The sequence below is a fragment of the Sinohyriopsis cumingii genome, chromosome 5 (assembly GCF_028554795.1).
Source record: "Sinohyriopsis cumingii isolate HCF-2022 chromosome 5, ASM2855479v2, whole genome shotgun sequence".
Lineage (NCBI taxonomy): Eukaryota > Metazoa > Mollusca > Bivalvia > Unionida > Unionidae > Sinohyriopsis > Sinohyriopsis cumingii.
The window spans coordinates 88119669-88142184 of NC_142965.1; the positions used below are offsets into that span (position 1 = coordinate 88119669).

The 22516-nt window shown below is 34.9% G+C and overlaps 2 protein-coding genes across 2 annotated transcripts in view; one reads left to right on the top strand and one right to left on the bottom strand.

Moving 5' to 3' along the window:
- The window catches only part of LOC149799696 (voltage-dependent calcium channel subunit alpha-2/delta-1-like), a 230274-nt gene that overhangs the window by 153521 nt on the left and 54237 nt on the right, over window positions 1–22516 (bottom strand). Inside the window, exon 5 of the mRNA XM_089959053.1 lies at window positions 1051–1186. Within this exon, the coding sequence (XP_089815179.1) occupies window positions 1051–1186 (136 nt within the window). The remainder of the gene's footprint in view (window positions 1–1050; window positions 1187–22516) is intronic.
- Window positions 12941–22516, top strand: part of LOC149799697 (uncharacterized) — a 37885-nt gene continuing 28309 nt past the window's right edge. Inside the window, exon 1 of the mRNA XM_089959052.1 lies at window positions 12941–13112. The gene's annotated coding sequence lies outside the window, so the exon portion shown is untranslated. The remainder of the gene's footprint in view (window positions 13113–22516) is intronic.

Here is a 22516-nt window from a genome sequence, read left to right on the forward strand (position 1 = left end):
GTAATGTACCTTTCAATCTGTGTAATATACCTTTCAATCTGTGTAATATACCTTCAGATCTCTGTATACTTGTATCCTTCATAATCTTTTAATGAGCTGAATGGATCCCTACACTGTGTAAGTATATCAAGGGAATACAGAATGACTATGCTTAGAGTTTTAATTTCTGGGTCACCAAGGAATTGTGACTGCTATACACATATAACTATCTTCACGACTATGTTACATCCCTTTCTGGGGACACTTGCTTACTTAAGAAAATATGAGTATGTGGTACATGCAGGCAAGGTGATGAGACTTGCATCTTGTGGATCCCAGTTCAGATCTCAGCTGAGGACCAATTATAATTCTCTAACCTATATAATAATATTCCTTCATGGAATTTCACCTCATACTGTCACACTCTCAGCTCTGTTTCTTGTATATTTGTAACTTACAATAATATTTTCTATATAACCTAACCTCAGTTATAATGATTGGTTGACAAGCGTGTCTGTCATGCCTTAATATCCACAACCAAAGTTCTATTGCTTTGGGGATGTGACTGGATGCTTTATTATTTTCTCTGTGCTGTTTTCCAACTTTTGTGTCATTTTATAAGTGCATCAGCCACAGCACTGAGCCGTTTGAACAATACAACATCATCATAGATAAATGACATTAAAAAAAAGAATTTCTACCACCATAAAGTTCTTGCATTAAGAATTAAAACAACTGCATTTCTTTTAATAACCATCATTATATTTTCATGAAATAAGAGCATTACATTCAGGAATGATTACTCTTTTCAAATTATCTCAAATCTGATAGTGCCTACTGTATGCCCATGGGACATGTTTTTTGTGGCCCATGTATGTATGTATGTATGTATGTATGTGTATGTGTGTGTGTGCGTGTGTGTGTGTGTGCGTGTGTGTGTGTGTATATATGATACTGTCATAAACATAAATAAGTAAAGCTGATGGGACAAAGTGAACACACAGCATGCATGCAAGCAGTGCTGTACTTTTGGCTGTATATACAATGTGATGTTCTTATACACTGACTCACTTCCATCATAGATTTCCACTGGTATGTGTACACTAGTGAAGTTGGGGCTGACTTTCTGTTTGAATCTCTCATGATACACAAGGCGGGTATCATTATCCAACAGATCCTTGGAATTAACATATTCCACATCTTCTTTCTGAAATGAAAAGGGTATTTCTTAAAACTCTGTATTTGTACGACAGTTTTTGAAAGACTTTGTAAACTGTAAATACATAGTACCATGTTACAGCTAAGCAATGCTCTTTAGGTTATGACTCTAGATATTGAACAATGTATCAGAAAGCAGCAAATTTTCATAAACTCAACAAATAAATAATTTCTCTAGGTTACAACGTGAAAATTTAAGAGGCACAACAATATTGTGAATTAAATCCCAAATAATCCTAAATGTCCTATCACAAGTTGAAAAGTATAGAATGTTCTCAATGAATTCCAATTGTCTTGAATGTCCTGATGTACTGATAGTCTTGAATGTCCTGATGCACCAATAGTCTTAAATGTGTACACAATAATCCCCGAGTCTTGTGTTAGTCCAAATGTCAATCAGCATTTTGTAATTTCATTTAAATAATTCTTTCACATTATATCTAAACACAAACTGTAAATGATTACAAAGACTGATCTTACAATAGGAATGAATAATTTGTTTACCAAAACCCCTATTTATATGTATTCCACTTGACCTATGAATCAATTGTATATTCTAAAAAACTAGTGAAAAATTATACTAACTCATAAGCATGGTTATGCCTTGAACTCAAATTCTAGTTAACATCTTATTTACCACTTATAATCATTACAAAGGTCAAGTATGCAAGAACACTTACCATAACATTCAATCACAAACAAAAGTCAAGCACACAAAATAAATTAAATATAAGTAACTCTTATAAAAGTATGTGACTTAAATAATTTAGAGCCTGGTGGATTCTCAGTGAGGAAATGTGAACCCTTAATCAAAATTCAACAGATTCTTAGGATTTAATAAATTTGGTATTTCACTCCATGGATTGAAATTGCATTGTCTAAAATTTGAATATTTTGTGAACACCATAACCACTACAGAAATAACTCTTTTCTAACTTTTATGAGATATATACTTGACTTGTACAGGACTTAGAGGCAACTTACAAGTTATTTTGCTTTTCATATGTAATGTAGTAAGTGAAATGTTAGTCTGTATATTAAGCACAATATATTAAGTGAAAAACTATTGATCAATACCTTGTCTACATTTCAATTATAAGTGATGTGTGCAAGTCATTTAAAGGTGGTGTAAACCTTCATCAGCTGAGTAAAACTGGACACTAAATTCATGGACAAATTCACTGCAAAAATATAATTCAAGTCAAAGGTTTACTGCAAAATACAAAGTTCAACAAAGGTGCTACTATGATGTTTATTCCCCCAAACAATGTATAACTTTCCAACATTTATCAATTTCAGTGAGTTGTAAACACACACACACATACACACACACACAAACACAGGATTTCATCATGTCTTAAATATTTTAAGATTTAAAAATAAACTTGCAAATAAAACTTCCAGCTCTGATCATGTGTGTGTGTGTGTATGTGTGTGTGAATTGCAAAATGGGGACATAAGTGAGCAAACCAACACATCACAAGCACATAGTGTAAACAAGGACATTCTTCTGCGTTCAACAATAAATCATTTTCTTAAACTTCATTTAAAACAATATTATTTGGCAGCAACATTCAAGTGCATATATTCTAATGAAATTATAGAACATAATTATTTATTAGACATTAAAAAATTATTTGACACAGAAAATATGTTTCAATGGCAAAACTCGGGAGCCCAGAAAAATTTCTGTGGCAAGTACTATAACAGTTCTGACTTGTCTGCTTTCATTTTCAGAATTTAAACCAATTTCATCTACATTCATGAAATAATGTTATCCCAAAATGTTCCCTATGGCAGTTTTGTTTTCTTTGCTCTTTGTGCTTACCAGCATCATGCAGTATACAAATATTCAACGGTTCACATGCCGATTGAATTTTGGACATTCTGCATTTATATGTAAGTTTGGATTTTAACGTAGCTTTTGCAGTTTTAGTCATATTGCTATGATGTCTGTAGTATGGCAGTATATACTGATGTCTAACATGGGGGCATCATGCCGCAAACATGTAGCATTATGTCACACCCAGTCATATTATCCTGACACCAGGCCGACCAGTCCTAACACTAACCTCTTAATGCTGAGCACAAGCTGAAGTAGAATGGTAATTAGATCCTGAACAAAAACTGTTGTTTGGTGCCTTCTAGTCAAACCATGCTTTTGAATTCAACTATATGGGCCTGTGGGCTTACTTGTATTTTTTCACATGGGGAATAAATAATCTTAAAGTTTAACACTTATCTGTGTCATTCTGGCTAACAGTTTGATACTAAGTAAACATTTCAAATGTGGTGGCTCAAAGAAGCTGGCTTATGTGTTGGAAATCATTAAAAAATTCACATTTAAATTGAAATGTGGAAGATTTCTACAAGGACAGACAACACAGACCCTGCTCTGATACAATGCACCAGTAGTTCATAGTTTATGTTATCTGTTCAACTGATTACTCCTTATAAACTGTATTGACCCAGATCTGCCAGTGCATTATACAACAGCAGATATGGGTTTGTGCAGTTTACAGTTGGGCTCAACTCATAATCGGGTATGTACAGGACTTCAATAAATTTTGTTTCATCAGAATATAAATGTGTTATCAACATACTGATTTGTAACTCCAATGAACTGCATTATAAGCAATTTAGTCAGGGCTTGCTCTGAAGGCTTGGATGACAACTATACCCTTGCAGTGACTCTACATGAAAGACAGATGCCAATCCCTATCAAAATTGAAGAGTATGTTACCTAAAATATCCTCTATTTATACACTAATAGCATACTCTGTGATTCAGACAGGAATTGGCATCTATGGTGTCATGTTTGCTACGCCCAAGCTATAAAGTCATGTATAAGTTATAATCTACCTGTCTTGGGAAAATTACTGTGGCACTGTGTTTGATCTCCAAACATTGCCACAGGGTTAGTGTTGAACTCTTACGCAAGGCTACCATGACCAGCCAGAAACCGGAAACTTGATTTGAAAAGGCAACCGATCGCATCACTTAACAAAGGCTTGCCATTATTACACCTATATGTTAAAAATTTGTTCAGGGATGAAAGGAAAGTCTATGAGGTGAACGAGACATGTTCTTATCTGTCCCCACATTAACAGACAGCGAGAGAGACATTGTCCGCTAAGTCTGACTGGATCGGTCCACATCGATATCCAATCAAAAATTCAATGGCATGATTACAAATCAGACCCAAATGATGTCTTCCAACTTGTAAAAGAAAATTTAGTATTCGCCTAGATGGATTGCTGATCAATAATGTTAACTCCAAGAAGAAGCCACTCATAATTTGGCAGCAAAACTTAGAGGTAGATTCTAAGGAAAGACAAAGCTTCGAAAAGGTCAGTAAGTTATTTTGCTCGATTTTGCAGAATATTACGGCATCATAATTGTAATTATTTGTAGTATGTACACTTAATTACTAGGATCGTTTAGTATGTAGAATTACCTTTGTAGTGTTTTATTTACATGTATATTAGAGAAATGGTCTTGAGCCTTACGCAGAGAATTTTGTAATTCGCAATTAGGTTACTTTGTAGTAAACCAGTGCATTTATTAATGCGTTATGTTGGAATTTACACCGGCTTGAATTGTGAATTTGGAAATGGTTGAAGTATGTAAGATTAGTTACTATAGACGGATGCACGCATAGGAGCATGGATATTTGAATATTTGTGTATTTTGCATAAGGTAAAGAAATGTGTCTGATTATTGTGATATTGTTTAGTATAACAGGATTAGGAATATGTACGGATGTATGCATAAGTAATTGATACCATGCTGTATTATGACATTTGTTTTACCATACAAGAATGTATGGGTATCTCAATGTGAACGAATGCGTGACTGAAGAAATTTAATAGCCGTTATCTGATAATAGGCTGTGTGTAGTGTGAGATGAGAGGGCTAATGAAAAAGATTGCACTGTCCTTGTGTTTTCCCAGGAAGCTTTTTAGGGGACATAGAACTTCTGGTTCCATCGAATCCCAAGTCTTCAAGAGTTGGAGACGGAAGAGAGACTAGTCAAAACAGTCAAAGTCGACAGAAGTGCAGTCATGGGGGAGAAAGTCGAGGAGGCAGAGAAGGGGTCTAGTAAAAGTCGAGGAGGACGAGAGGGAATTGGGCGAATTAGGAGAGAGAAAGGATACAACAGATGAGCAGAAATAAAAGGACAGGTGGAAATCAATCTCACACTGCTAATCAAGTGATGCAATAGGCTTATTAAAGGGTCGAGCAAAAGGAGTGTAATTGGAAATTTGAGTCATTTGATTATTGAATTGTTATTAAATTGTTATTCACTGAATTTCAACCCTTTTGTATATTTAACCCTCTGTCGGCATTGCTGATTGGGGGCTCGGAGTTTTACATCTATCTTTCACTAAATTTAACTTCCAACAAAAACGAGCCTGGGTGGGACTTCTATAACAGTTTAAATAAAATATTGGGAGCACCCCACCCCAACCATAACAATCGTCACACAAAGTATGTTCAAAAGAAAACTTTTATTTTCTCACTAATGGGGAATAAATTATCTTCATGTCTATCACTTTTTCTTGTTATTTCGACTTACAGTTTTATATGAAGAAAACGGTTTCAAATGTGGTGGCTCAAAGCAGCAGGCTTATGTGTTGGACATCATTAAAAAATTAACATTTAAATTGAACTGTTGAAGATTTCTACAAGGTCTGAACTTATAGTCATTTATATGTATACATTTTATAAACTTATGACTTTATATAATGACACAATTTCCTGTTGGGTAGGGGCAAGAGGAGAGAGGGAGGAGCTCTTTTAAAGCATAAATTTCATTGAATTTAGCAGGAATTCACTTTCATCTCACAAATAAGTGTAGTAAGTGAAAGACTTAATTTCACTTTTAAGTGAAGTATACCACACTTTTAAGTGAAATGCCTAATTCACCTATATGTCACTTATAACTGACCTATAAATGTAGTAAGTGAATGGCTCACATTTCGCTTATAATCAAAGCATACCAGTACTGTTTTTATAAGTGAATTGCCTCATCTGCAGATGAAATGCTTAATCTGCAGATGAATGAAATGCTTAATTTGCAGATGAAATGCTTAATTTGCATATAAAATGCATAACTTTCACATAAAATGCTTAATTTGCATTTAATATTAAATGCTTAATTTGCATATAAAATGCTTAATTTGCATATAAAATCCTAATCCTTCACGTAAGTATCACTCACAAGCAACCTAAAAGCCACAATGAGGATCATTCTGTAACCAGACTGAGCTTTAAACATCAATATGGTAATGGTGCATTTCCTAATGCATCAAAATAGCTGTTTAAAGTGCATTTGTGTATATTGCATTTGAGAGATTGTCCTCACAGTAGTCAAGTCAAGTACTATTATTTCAAATGTGTCCAAACATCCAGAACTTGTAAGAACAGCATAGTTTATACTGATTGAACATGCCATCATAAAATGTTGACTGTGCTAATGGCACATGCAACATATACTGAAAAATTTGGTTCAAATACCTAAATTAACTTTTCAGGCTGATCTAAATGCAGAGCAAATTTCAAGGTTTGTTGTATTTGCTGACTCAAAGTGCCATGTCATTGATGATTGATGGCATATTTTATTTTCAATGGTGGATTTCATAACAAGACACAGTTTCTCAGGAAATAAATTTGCAGAAATACAACATTCAGTATTGAAATTATTACTTATTAATTTATAAGGAAAACTATTTCTGAGAAGGAAAGAATTATAAATTAAACACTAGACAACTGGTAAACACTACACTTTAGAGATAGCAAGATCCAGAAGGAACATTCCAGACTTCAACCCTTTTATGGTAAAGCAAAACATCAACTGTTTTAATGGGGCTAAAATTTAGAAACTACATGTATTTAGGAAATGCTTGCACCAACCTCCATGTAGCATATGTAACAAGGAGCCCATGAGGGCCTGATATTGCTCATCTGATTGCATAAACACCAGTTAATTGCAACGATCCAACTTATGTCGTATTGTTGGACAAAAGAATGTGTGTGTGATTTAGATTTTTAGCATAGTTTTAACAATTTTGCAGTCATATCACTATGATGTTGGCAGTGTGGCAGTTTATATGATGTCTAGCACTTGGGCATCATGCCGCAGACATGTAGCATGATGTCCCACCCAGTCACATTATCCTGACACCAGACTGACCAGTCCTAACACTAACCTCTTAATGCTGAGCACCTAGCAAGACAGCTGCTAGTACCATTTTTATAACTCTTTGGTATGACTCAGCCAGGGTTCGATCCCCCAACCATCCATATCTGAGGTGAACATTCTAACCACTTAGGTCACTGGAGCGGTGACAAAAAAATGTATGTATGAACATATCTAACAGCATACTTCAGCACAAAAGTGGCTATACCCAAACCAAAATGCATCCTTGCTGAAAGCTTGTGGCAAGCTTGCGGTAAGCTTGCGATAAGCTAGTTTGATGTTTATAAGCTAACATGGATGCTTGCGCAAGCTTATACAAGCAAGTGCAGGCTTAGCCAAGATAGCTGGATATAACCACACGCTTGCACAAGCTTTCACAAGCTTGTACAAGCTTTCTTGTTTGCTTCAGAAATTAAAACTAGCTTGCACAAGCTTTCTTGTTTGTTTCATAAAGTAAAACTAGCTTGCGCAAGCTTACTTGTTTTCTTCAGAAAGTAAAATTAGCTTGCGCAAGCTTGTTTTCTTCAGAAAGTAAAACTAGCTTGTGCAAGCTTTCTTGTATGTTTCAGAAAGTAAATTTAAACTAGCTTGCAACAAGTTTCTTCATATATATATATATATATATATATATAGCTTGTGAAAGTTTGAGACCATGTATCCAAGTAGCAGGCACCATCACTGTCATGCCCCTAAGAAAACAAATTCATGACTTGATGAACAATCATGAAGTGTTCATGAAAGTTCCTCAACTAAGCTGATGAACTTCAAGAATTTTGATGAATCATGTACTTGAAGTTCATGAACACACTGATGAATTTTTATGAACTATTGTAATATCTCTGAAGTTCCTGAAATGTCATGAACTAATGGTTCATGAACAATTCAAGTACTTTGATGCAATACCATGGTATTTCTTAAAAAAATGTATATTAAATATCTATATCATTATATTCATAAAATGTTCATGAAAATTTATCATACAAACTTCTCACAATATTAGTGAAATTTAAATAAAGGTGAATTTTTTCTTCTTTTTTCAAAATGATATACTGTATAAAATGTTCATACAGATCTTTAATTCAATACTTGTGTACTTAATCCGAGTATTTCTGGATTAATATGGGAAAATATTTTCTGGCCAGCATCAACAAAATGTATTTGCTTTAAAAAGCTTTCAATGACTTTGTCCTAACGTTTTTTTCCTTCTCTCCATTACTGTTATAAACTTCATATTCTATTGACTTAGTCATTGGTTGCCAATTTGCAGTAAAAACTGAAATATATTAACAACGATTATCCTGATTGGATGACTATGAAAAAAGACGTGATATGATTGGTTAATATACGCGCGCGATTTCAACAGTTAAGTTTCCTCAGAAACCAAAGATCATGCAGATGGTTAGGCTAAAACCTCGAACAAAAACCGTGGACTCCATGGAATGGACAGATGAGAATATTTTCAATATCATTTTTTTAAAGTAAGTAGAAGTGCAGAGAAGCGATTTTGGAGAATATGAAGGAAATGATTTGGTGAGAGCAAAATTAGGTGGAAAATCGTACCAAGCCTGGATGACCAAAATTACGGTGAGTATCTTTTTCTTGGTCATTCGTGATTATTTCAGTAGAAGTTATATGGATGTTTTATTGGTTTATATATGTCATCATATTATTTATAACCAAGCTAATGACACGATTTTGTTCAGACCTAATTTAAACTTGCTCATCGAAGTTTTGAAAATCACTAAACATTATCACCCCCACCCCCCAGTTCTCGATACCAGACGTGGTACGATATCGATAGGAGATGAGATGTTCGAGATCGTTTTCTTTTACATGACATCACTATTTCTATAATCTGATGTAATTTGGTAATTTAAAAAAAAAAAAACTTAAGAAAATAGTTAATGCGTGAAACTGTTCACAATAAAAGTGCAAATAACAACGTGATGAAACCAGAAGCAGCTATACGCAACATGCGGAGTCGGAGTGGATGCATTAGTGACATACTAAGGGCCTATACCACACAAGTCTGGCGTTTTATCAATAAAAAATGGCGAAAATATTTGAAAGCATGAAATAACCGTTATCTGTAATATATATGGTTATTTAGTGTAACGATGTTGTCAAAAAAATTGTCATATTTTACTGAATAAAACATCCATCTCCTGTGACTATACCTATGGCTAGACAGATTCAATTAATATAAAACAGTGACAAAATTCTGCAATAATATAAATGCTCAGTATTATGTGTAAGGGATTAAATCATTTTTGAGTTGGATCATATTATTCCAGTAAGTAAAGTGGGGTACAATGATAATGTGCTAAAAGCTAAAAACAATGTTGATCAGAGATTATCTGTAATTAACTAACTTTACCTTTTTTTCAGACCAAACAGCAGAAAAGTAAAATTGTTAGAGGATGAAGTTTGTAGTTAAGGAGGAAAATTTGAAAACTGGAGGATTCAAGATGGAAGAGACATTAAATTGTGACTGCTGCAACAATGTTAAAGATCCAAACAGTAATCGGATGGAACAGCTTAAGTTGCAGAAGGAGACATTAAGTTGCAGAAGGAGACAATGGACAGGATTTGATTAAATTATAGACCCTGAACATCTTCACAAAAGAGTTATCAGACAGGTCAGTCTCTGGAAGAAGATTGGTCAGGAGAAACCCCAGCTGAAAAACAGCCCCATGACGATGAAATATGCTTCAACAGTTGATTGCAGGCAACTGCCCCAATATCTCTTGAATATTTTTCAAAGAAAAATTACAGAACATACAAAAAGTGTTGCTAAGGGTGAAAAAAAAAGAATATCACTTGTCAGTTTAAATTTATCTGAAATCAGATACAGTTTTTAAGATAATATGTTGCATTTTATACTGTGTTAACCCCATCCCCCATCTAAGGTTATTGTATGATTCAGGATGAAATAGGTATTTGTGACTTGTCAGGTAATCATATTTTGTTTTATAGGCACTGGTCATGAATCATTGAGAAACTTTGTTCATCATAGTTCATGAATATGTTCATGCACTTGTTCATGAATGATGATGATCCAATTTGTGGACTGTTTTCAGTTCATGCACATTCTAGAATAATTCATGAACCTTTTGATGAACTTTCATGAATGGTTCTTGAACCAAGTTCATGAACAGTTCATGCCAGTTCATTCATTATTCATGATCATTTCATAGGGGCGTGACACTTGCAGCTAGGGGAACACATAAAGCTTCTGCAGCCTTGGGTAAGCTTGCAGTGAATGAATAAACTTGAACAATGGAATTAAACTTAATGTTTTGGTGGAACAGATTTGTTTTCCACTGCATTGCAACTATAAGATTACATTATTTAATCATTAAATATGCAGATTACTTAATTGGAATGAAGTAAAACTTTGCAATATATTATGATAATATGGTCCACCAGGAGCAGACGAGTCTAAAATGCATTTTTGGACAGGGGCCTTCAGACTCCCAGACCCCCCCTTCACATTTTCAGGGGTTTTTTGGAAGGGGGGAAAGCACAATCATGTCTGATTTTTGAAAGCCCAGATGCTTGTAGCAAGAAATCTCTGCAAGCTTGCAACACGCTAGTAACAAGCTTGCGCAAGCTTGCAACAAGCTAGTAACAAGCTTGCGCAAGCTTGTATACTTATTGTACTAGGTAAATAAATAACAAGCTTGCGCATGCTTGTGCAAGCTTAAGCTTGTGCATGCTTGTGCAAGCTTAAGCTTGCGCAAGCTTGTGCAAGTTTAAGCTTTTGCAAGCTTGTGCATGCTTATGACAGTTTTGTTAAATAAGCTTGCTGCAATGTTCCAAATACAAGCTTGCTGCAAGCTTTATAAATAAGCTTGTGGCAAGCTTGCTGCAAGCTTTAAAACAAGCTTGCAATTTTGGTTTGGGTATGGTGCCAACTGTAAGTAAAATTCAAGAAAAGTAACAATCGATTACACACAAAATTATACTTGTAGATTGTAAAGATGTTAAAATTTCTGCAAAATGTAAGAAAATAGTCCAAGTAATGTACACTGTATCTCAAAAACTGTATAATATACTCAATTTATCTATTTAACGATATATGAAAAATTAGATGAGAAATACAGTCTCTAGACCTAGAAGTTACAACCTCAGCCATCAGATAAATTAGCTTATATCTGATTTTGATAAAAATCAGATAGAAAATATGCCTTCAAAATTGGCAACAAGCTCAGCAATATGATGCAAGATTACCTCATGCATGGATCCTATCTGTTTTCAATACTGTCAGATATATTTATGATCTAAACCCTTACTCCAATTCTGACCATGATCTGATCACAATTATGGCTTATGCAGTGATAATAAACTCAGCCAACCTGATGCAAGGTCACTCATAACTATGCATAGTGGTCCGGTCGATCTTATTCATTAATGAAACAGTCAAAGATCTTGATGATGTAAGTAAATATTCCTAGTCTAATCACAATTATATCAGGAATATCGCCTCGAGAAGGGTAACAAGCTCGCACACTTACAAGATCACTCATGAAAAATGAGGAAATCTCTGCACATGCAGCCATGGGTCATAAACATAGCAGACTGTCTCCCAAGGCTTGAGATGATGGCATGTATCTCATTATCTAACTTGTTTGAGATTTTGATGATATAAACCCTTATTCCAAGTTTATCAAAATCAGATCAGAAATATGAAGTGGTAAGCAGTTGTTGATGGATGGACACACTGCAGATGAAGTACAATGGATATATGAAGACAAGTTTTGGGAAAAAAAACCTATATTCCAGCTTATTTCCTTTCCAATTTCTGGTAAGCAGTTTTTGTGAGGAAGTTTCTTAAAGTTTTTTTTTATTATTTAGTAATGATGACCATATTAGATGATGGACTGAGTGGCATAAACAGAACAATCTCAAAGACAGGCTGTTTATAACTTAAGCTCACATGTGGCAATAGAAAATCACACACCACAGCACTGTAGTCAACTCACAATCCATGTTTTCCAGAAACGTGCCCTCACTGGATTTCAAAACACTCATGGGTAAAATTCAAATTATAGAATTTAATATGGCAATTACCTTGACTACATAGATCTCAATCAGTTCAATGTCAAACTGTAATGGTTCATGCAAAAATCAAAAATTCCTTATAACCTAACCTTGAATAAGTGTTAAAATACAGGTTGACCTTGAAAGCCATTGTGTTGCTGAATGATACTTGAATAGGCAAATATAAAATGACTTCAACCACAACTGGACATATTTAATTGAATAAGTTTTTTTTTCCCTTTTTACTTTGTTCAAGAAAACACTGATACACATACTGCATTCAAAAGTTGATACTTCAGATATTAATTTGCAAAAAAATAAATTGTATAGATGTTTTTCCAGCATAGTATACAGGTAAAATATACAGGTAAAATCTACATGGTGCAGAAAGATACCTTTTCCTGGAATCCAACATTAAATTATACCTGCACCTTTATTAAAATGATCAATACCTTCCACAGAAAGTGAAACTGAAACAGAAACATTGTGAGGAAAGAAGCAATTTGTTGAAACCCTTAAGACTGTGGACTTTACTATTTGATCAGACCCATAATGTTTTACTCCGTGCTAGTGTAATACAGCCTTCTATTCAAGTGGAACACGACAGACAAGGAGCAGTAAGATTACAAGTGCAAGGTTTGGAACAAAGGATTGCTAAATACACTAACAGGTATGATCAGGGAAAGAGGCAGGAGGAAACAATTTGCATCTATTGTGTGTTCCAATGTGACAGCTATGTGTGTGTACACAACTCAAAGCTATACATGTCCACTGGTATGAACATGGATGAGTTTAGTTTCATTAAGGGTCCAGGTTGAGCCAGAACAAATGGAAGGCTCAACTGGTTGAAAACAATTTTTCAACATGCTAAATGACATACCTTGTTTTGTACTTATTATACTTGCTTACAATTTGAGCTCAACTGCAAACAACACAGAACCTGCTGATAAGATGCACCAGTAGTTCATAGTTTGTTACCTCAATATCTGTTTGATTACTCCTTATAAACTGTATTGACACAGATCTGCCATTGCATTATACAAAAGGAGATATGGGTTTTGCAGTTTGCAGTTGGGCTTGACTTTTAATCAGGTATGTACAGGACTTTAAAAATTTTTGTCTGATCATGAAATAAAAAGAACGTATATGTGTTGTATTGACATACTGATTTTTAACTCCAATGAATTGCATTATTAGCAATTTGCTCTGGACTTGCTCTGAGAGCTTAGATGACTCCTATACCCACGCAATGACTCCAGATGCAAAGATAGATGCAGATCCCTATCCAAATTGCAGCGCATGTTATTTGTGCATCCCAAAATATCCTCTGCTTATACACCAATAATACAATCTGTAATTCAGATAGGAATTGACATCTATCTTTAAACCAGTCCAGTCATTATATTATAATTGTTAATTATATTCCTCTTGTGATAACAAAGATTTCTGGGCCCCACTGTCTTTTGATAGAATTTATAACCGTCCCGGAGATGCCATGCTCCTCCCATAACCAACCTCACTCTGCGAGACTGATGTCAATTACCCTGATGTAACTCCATTGTCATAGCAATAGCATCGTACAAGTAATATACTACAAGAATACATATTTGTTTCTATTATGAACAAATGAAATGTCTGTTTAGCCACCTCCTCTTTACCCCACACCCCATAAAAAAATCAATATTTTGGTTGTTCTATCATTAAAAACATCTTTCTACCCAAGCACACCAGCTGCAAACCCTCGATTTGTAATTTGTTTGCCTAATACCAACCAGCTGTGCCTATGTCACATGGTCAAAATGGTAGCAGTGCTGTGCACCAGCTGTAAGGGGTATATAAACCTCACATTGACGATACACAGTGATCAGCTAAAGCAATGTGCCACCCAGAACTTTTCTCTCTTATGGGTTACAAGGATAATGAATAAAGCTGTCAAAATTTTAGACAACTTTCTACTGGGTACCTGTCAATCCTAGCAATCAGTTACCACAATACCCGATCAAAGGGATATTGTATTAAATGTGTAAAACTCTGAAGTTAAGTCAACATTGTTTAAAATTCAAAGTAACCAATAAAAGTCAATACTAATGTCACCTGGCACAAAGACCAAGAATTCTTCCTCATTTTCTGCATAAGTTCTGAAATCCTCCATTGTCGTCTAGTAAATTATCATGGTCTAGTCATCAGTGTATCATCTGACTTTCCTTGGCCTCACTGTCATATGCAGATGTTTGTTTTGAGACTCAGCTTGACCTTTGTAAGTAACACTGATCATGCAATTTGCGAAAGCTATTCAAGTTTGCAACTGAACATGTGTCAGTTGTGTGGCAAGATCAAATAACCACACCATGTTACTAGCCACTGTACACACGGCTCAAAATAGTTGTCTTGTGGGGTTATTATCAGTGGGCAGGTACCCAAGTACCAGAATACCCACTGGCATCTTTAATAATGAAACTGATCAGGGACCTGGGGTGACTGCACAATCCCCAGCAGATGGGAGGGAAAGACTCACATTCTTCGAGGCATTATCTTCTTCTGACCATAAATCTACATGTTAATATAATTAAATATTAAAGTTATCAGCACTTTTTCATTTTTGTCATACACCCAATTCTCACCTATCTACATCCTGGATTAGAAACTTCTTTGTCATCTACTCACCCTTGTACAACATCATACAAAATACAATCATTCCTTTTCCCTCAAGCAGTTTTCAGAGAAGTTCCAGATACAAAAGAGTCCATATCACTAATGAATACGGGTGAAATGATACACCTGCACCACATATTGATATGATTTACTATATGCAGCCTGCAATATGATACATATCGATACACATATGAACTTGATTGTCTTTCCATCTTTGGAAGGTAAGTGGTGACCATTCATGTATGTTGACATTCTTGGTTGTATTTCCAGTATGCTGACTACAGATAGACATACAGTTATTATATATTTACATGCAATTCTCTTTGATGAGAAGATATCAACAATACTTTCAAACAAACTAGCTGTTGGTTGCAGTGAGTTTTATACAACATTTTAGGCCATTTAATGGTGGCTCCATTTAACTCACTTTGTTTTGTACAACATCAATGACCTGAAAACATATTATTACCAGTTTTGTGTCTCAGTTACACTAGGAAGACATTATGAAGTTATCTTCAAAACAGAAGAAATGACGCAATTTCCTCGTGCAAAGAAAATCTCACCTAGAACAAATCCGGGCATGGGAATAAGGTTGAATACCAACAAAACCACATTTATTTCCTGCAGATGCAAAAGACTGCTGCAGCCACAGGTACTTGTATTTGTTGGTGAAAAAGGAAAACTGCTGACTACACCCAGTCCTATTCTACAACTTACACAATGTGATAAACTTGAGCAGTTTGAAATCTACCCCATTGCTCACTCTATGCTAATTTCATTTATTCCATCAGCACCTTCATTCATTGGTTAAATATCTCTGCGCAAAAAAGAGAAATTCCAAATCTGTTTCCCCAAGTACAATTTAACGAGAGATTATGACAGGATTTTATCTTACGGGATAAAGAAAAAAGGAGGGGAGGAAGAAATGGTTATAAGTCAATATTCATCTAAACTTTATTATCTGTCTCTCATTCTTCCTGATCCACTTTCTTATAGCTCTACTGAAATCAACATCTTTGACAGATGTCAGCTCAAGTTGTATAAGCATTAATTTGTTAATTAATTCTGAGCATACTCTACTCCTTTTCTTTGTTCAATATTGTTCTGTGCTTCTTAATCTGAAGGGGCATATACATAGCTAGCTTTGTCAGCTTGAATATGTTGGGAGACTGATCATTGTGACTGTTATGTACACTTTTCCAGAGCTCAGAGATATTATCTTTTGGATACATCCTCTCCAAAATAGGATTTTTCACCAACATAAACATCCTCTGTTAAATCATTAGTTTACTGCCTACTATGCCAAATTTCTTATCTGTTCCATAATGCTGTATAAGGTATTTAGCCTATCAATGCTTGTACAGACAGAGGTATTAAAGTAAATATCTGTACTTCTTAATTGCATTTTTTAACCCTTATTTTATTCAATTTATCTTAACCCTGATATGGATACATGTATATGGTTTTGTAGCTTATGATCTGCAGGGCAAATTTTATTAATAAAATAAAATGAAAATTGCATTATACTTTTAAATTGTCTGTATTTTAATTAGGCTTAGCATTCTGCCCTATGTCCATTTAATTTCAAAATACCACAAAAAGGGTCATGCCATCTATCTTTTTTCCATCCAGCATGTACATTGGACTCATATTTAACGCCATTTCGGGCTCAAAATCACTCACTAGTGTCTCCATTAACACTCTCCCAGCTCCAATAACCTGATATACTTCATAACTTTAAAAATTAATGTCATTATCACTATCATCAGCAAGTATCTGCCGAATGAAATCATAATGAACCACGCCGGGAATCACATATTGGGTTTTCTTAGGTAGCCTGTATTTTAAACACGTATTTGTAAAATTTTCATCATGAATGGTTCAAACTAAGCCATAATTTTTATTCCTTGGCACATCGTTCTAATCAAATTTAGTTTCACAACAATTCATTTTGTGCTTGAAGAACACATGTGGAACAGTTGCTACACGAAAAACAGACGTCTCGACAACGGTTAAAAAAAAAATTTATGCTTCACCGAGCATATTTTCATATATGGAACTTTCAATGACTCTCTGGGGAGTTTTTGCGTTTCGTTGTTCTCCAAGCACGCGAATTTGTAAAAATTTTGCATGATTCACGCAATGGCACACCCTGACAGCATCTCCACTCAAGTACTTGACATATCTAATGACTTTCCAGTAAAGTCTCTCTGTTGCTCTGCCAATACTTCCTGTTTGTCACACAGAGAATAAGCTACATTGATTTCTGACTTGTAATTATTGTTTAACCTGGAGCGGAACAAGCAATAACCACAAATGAGATTTGAATGTAACATATTGAATGCATCACACCTGTAACATAGGTTTCAAATCAACCAAAGGAATCAAGATAAAATTCATAGTATAAACTTCACATGAAAGTGGTTATTAAATGATGAGGAAAGTACTTCATTACACATGTGGAACACATTCAGAATGTATAGTATATGCTAAACATACTTCTGGGTTAGGATAATTAGCATGAAATGGGGGGGGGGGCAGATTGCGAACCATGTCACTTTGTGTTAACTTGTAGATGGCATGTAGGTATTCTCAAATTATCTTTTACATTTTTACAAATAAACACGAGTGCCTGTGATTTAAAATAACATGCATATGGTTACTCGTTTCTTAACGATTCTCCGTCTCTTGAAAAGATATGTGTATTGTTTCAGCAAAAGTATCGATGCATCAATTTATCAATGAATTGTTTCACGTCTACCAATGAAAATATGAATAATGGGTACCCACCTGTTTATAATTAACAGGGTAATAAAATCAGCAATAGGGTACCTGTTCAGTTCATAAAAAAAAAAGTTTTGAAGTTAAGATTAAACAACATCATATCTGGTGATGTCAGGAGCGAACAAGACTCAGAATAATGAGTACAGTTCAAGGCTCATGTCATGTGACATTGACTCATCATAAACCTCCATCTACTGATCTTATATTTTCGACATGTCTGACCATTTGGTTATGTACTTCAAACAGATTCCTTACTTTCTATTTGAAGTAACTATACATGACATGTTTCAAAGAAAACAGGCAGGTTTCTTGAATTTGAAACAATGTGTCACAGATTCATAATAGTTTGATACACACTTGAGTAGCAGACCAGTCTATATTGAAAAAAACATGGCAACATATATTAACTGAAACAGGCTTTATTGATGTGACTCATATGTAATATGACTAAAAAATGTTAGAGGAGAGGGATTTGTTAACTTGAAGAAAATGTTGCATCAGGAAAAGGACAAAGCAACAGCACTTTAGAAATTTTGAAAGACAAGTTCTACAGTGATGAAATACAGCTCATGATATTCCATATTACCAGCACTCGTGAAATTGCATCAATGATGTTAACATGCTTGTTCCAGTTTTGATTTGGAGAGAGAGAAAGAGGGAGTGAGTGAGTGAGTTCAGGACAATTATAATCCATATATGGCAGTTACCTGACAGTTGTGATTTTACTCCTGTACAAGGCACTGCTATATGCCATTATCAACTGACACAGCTGAATAAACAATCCATCCTTGTTTTAATAATGATATCCATTACAACAAGAGCCATATGGCTGTGCTGTGCATGCTATGTACATGTTAATTAAAGGTCTAAAGCTTTAACCTGATTATTCCAGTTGAAACCAGTCTGAATGCAAGATTCAACAGATGAGATAAAATCAGTGAGGATAACAGTAGGGAAATGAGGCTATCCATAGGGAAATCATAAAAGTTACAAACTAAAAAAAAGACTTTTTATTATACTTTAACATATCTAGGATATGCTGTATCAAATTCACACAAATGAACAGTTTTAAAATACATATTATTTAACATGTCGATTATAATTGAAAGCACATCCGTGCTGTACTTCATTTTATTACCTGTAGTATAACTATTCCACACTCTAATTACGAAAATAATGATTAAGAGTTCACTTAATCATCTCCAATATCTAAAAATCCCTTGAAGTCTTCATCTTCCATACTGGAATGAAAAATGGTGGCTATCTCAGGGCTCAGATCATTGGAAACGTTCTCATTATCGTCTGTCTCCATCTCATCATCCTCATCTGGCTTCTCTTTGCTGCTGACAATTTCTGCTTTAGCAAAGCCATTCACAATAGCTGAACAGAAACCCTGTCCCATGCATCCTTAACCCAATGTGCAACCTGGGAATATGTAGCACGTCACATACGTCCTGTGTTTGTGAAGCTGTGCTCGCCTGCCTTCATCCAATGTTCCCACAACTTCCAAAACTCAGCTCTGAAACAGCCATTAACAGAAATATCTAATGGTTGTAATAACTTTGTCATACCACCTGGGATGATCATTGATGCCTAATGATGTCTTCTTGGTTTCAATCTTCACCTTTGTCTCGGCAATGATGTGTGCACGCATAGAATCCATAATGAGGAGAGACTTCTTAGTGAAGAAAAATCCACAAACTCAATGTGTGAAGCATCTATCTAACCACCTCCCCATCATGTTATTGTCCATCCATCCTTCTGAACTGACTTCAATCATTATTTCCACTGGGGAATTTCTCCTTTTGCATTTGTTTTTCTTTAAAAAAATCAACATGGGTGGCAACTTTCTGCCATCATCAGAACATGAGAGAACTACAGTGAAGTTTGACTTCTCATGACCTGTTGTCATAATAGTAACACTCTTAGATCCTTTAAACTCAACTGTTCTGTTCAGCGGAATATCAAATATTAAGGGCACTTCGTCCATGTTTATCAGGTTAGTCATTTCCAAATTGTCATTTTTAATCTCGTCTTATTAATGCTCTCGGAAACTGTTCAATTTTTCCAAAAAGTCTACTGGTAGTTTCTGTGCCATAGTAGTGCCTTGTCTTATACTAAGGCCCCTTCTTTGCATGAACCTAAATCATTATGCCATACTGCCACTGAAACTTTCAATTCCTAATTCAGTTGCGATTTCCTTTGCCTTGAGTCTGAGTTCAACAGAGTTCATTCCACAACATGCAGCGAGTTGTGTCAAGATATATTCTTCTAATTTATCCTCAATATCATTCCATCTGGCTTTGCAGCCACGATTTGCTTTCCTTGTATTTTTTGTAGCGCATAATGCAACCATAGCTTTGCGCCAATCCCAAACACATTTTTCACTTAAACCGTATTTCCTATGAGCAGCCATATTCCCACCTTTCTCTTCCTCAAACTTTTACATCTTCGAGCTTAAAAGCCGCTGTGTAAGACTTGCATGATTTGATGGGAGGCATTGTGAGATAAGTTGTATGATTTTTATGGGGATATTTATATGAATGATTATGACTGAAAAGATTGATCAAAACATGCTTAACTCATTCAGATGTACCAGTACTATAGCAATGAAAACAATGCCATTGGCTAAATTCATTATTTACATCCATAGAAGGGAGTGGGCATCATTTCCTGTGGTTCTTAATCCATTTGATATTAAAAACCAGTAGCATAATTGATGCGGAATAATGTTAAAGAACAATGGGGTAATGGCAATACAGTAACTAGTATATGTAGCCAAAGCCAATATCAAGGTTTAAACAATTGTGGTAACTGGCTTTGACAGTTTTTGGAAACCAAAGAACAATTTATCAACTACCCATATAATCAAAGAGAGACACCAAAATGACAGCTGGCTAAAAATGAATATGGGTGATATGTTGACATTACAATTTGCTTTAAACTGAAATATAATACTAAAAACGATCATTGATGATCTATGAGAAGTCCATCTATATATTTGAATTTTAGTTTAGTTTAAACCATATTTATTTGAGAAACTTTGTCAAATACAATTACAAACATATGATTTGATATGATTTTCAGTAGAAAGCATGATCTAAGGTATTTTATAAATAATCATAGAATGCTTGCGTTCTTATGGATTACATCCCTTTGTAGGATCAATTATATCAATGAAAAAAATATACCAGTAATCGGTCGCATGTGTCAAACAGTATACTGGAAAATCAAATAATAATATGTGATGTGTGTGTGTGATTATGATTTTTAACATAGCTTTAACAATTTTTCAGTCATATCACTACAATGTCTGCAGTGTGGCAGTTTATAGTGATGTCTAGCACTGGGGCATCATGCCGCAGACATTTAGCATTATGTCCCATCCAGTCACATTATCCTGACAAGAGGCCAACCAGTCCTAACACTAACCTCTTAATGCTGAGCGCCTAGCAAGGCAGCTGTTAGTACCATTTTTGTAAGTCTTTGGTATGACTCAGCCTTGCTTCGAACCCATGACCTCCCGCTTCTGAGGCGGACGCTCTAACCACTAGGCCACCAGAGAGGTCCAAATATTAATGGACCAGTGGCTAAAATGTGATCAGGAAGAATGAGGTATGATTGAAAATGATAAATAAAACAAAATTATTTCATATCTTTTTTAGGAACAAACAATACGCTATTGAGTATAGACCATAAGTGTGCTATGCGGCCCAGTGAATTAACTGTTTTCTTTAATTTCTAGTTTGAGAAACAAGACAAAACATGCAGAATGCAAACTAAATAATGACAAAACTTATAAATATAAAAGCAGTCATATTAGTTTATAACAATTTACTGACATTGTAATGGAACAAGAATTGGTACTTCTATGTGACCTGTTTTTGACTATGCCAATTATAGAGCAATTTAATAGCATACCGGGTACCATAAAACATATATAAGTCGATGCAATTTCAATGAAAAATCCATATACAAGTCGATTCAGAGTATAAGACAAAGACCTGACTTTCAAGTCAAAAAGTATTGACTTACAGGCCGGAAAATACGGTAACTATGCATATACCTCTTTTGGGGGTTTACATATATGAACTTACAAAAAACCAGTTCCAGTTCACATTTGATATAATTTCCCTTTGATCGAAAACCTGGGTAATGGATCATTAGGATCGATGGGTGCCTGGATGACTTTTTCTAATATTTTGAAATCTTTAAATATGACCACTGACCTCCACTACCTTTCCCTGAAACTGCATCCAGGATTTGAAACCATTCTTGTTATCTAAGTGAAACATACTGGTTATAATGACCCTTGCCCAGTTGGAAATGGAATTCAGGTTACAAACAAAACAGTGGCATATGCAAAGAGACCAATGGATATGACCAATCACATTTCAACACCTGAAAAAAATTTGTTGTCTATAATAATATACCCATATCATAATTTTCATATACTGTAACGGTCATGTCACTACACTATCCTGAAGTTTTGTCCAACATGATCAGAATCTTCTCTTTTTTGGTGCTGCTAAAGACAATCTTATATTGACATTTAAATGTTTGAAACTCGTCTAATGATTTCACTCTTCTCGTTGCCTTGTGTAAGAGTCTCTTTTTGCCTGCACAAGTCTTAATATA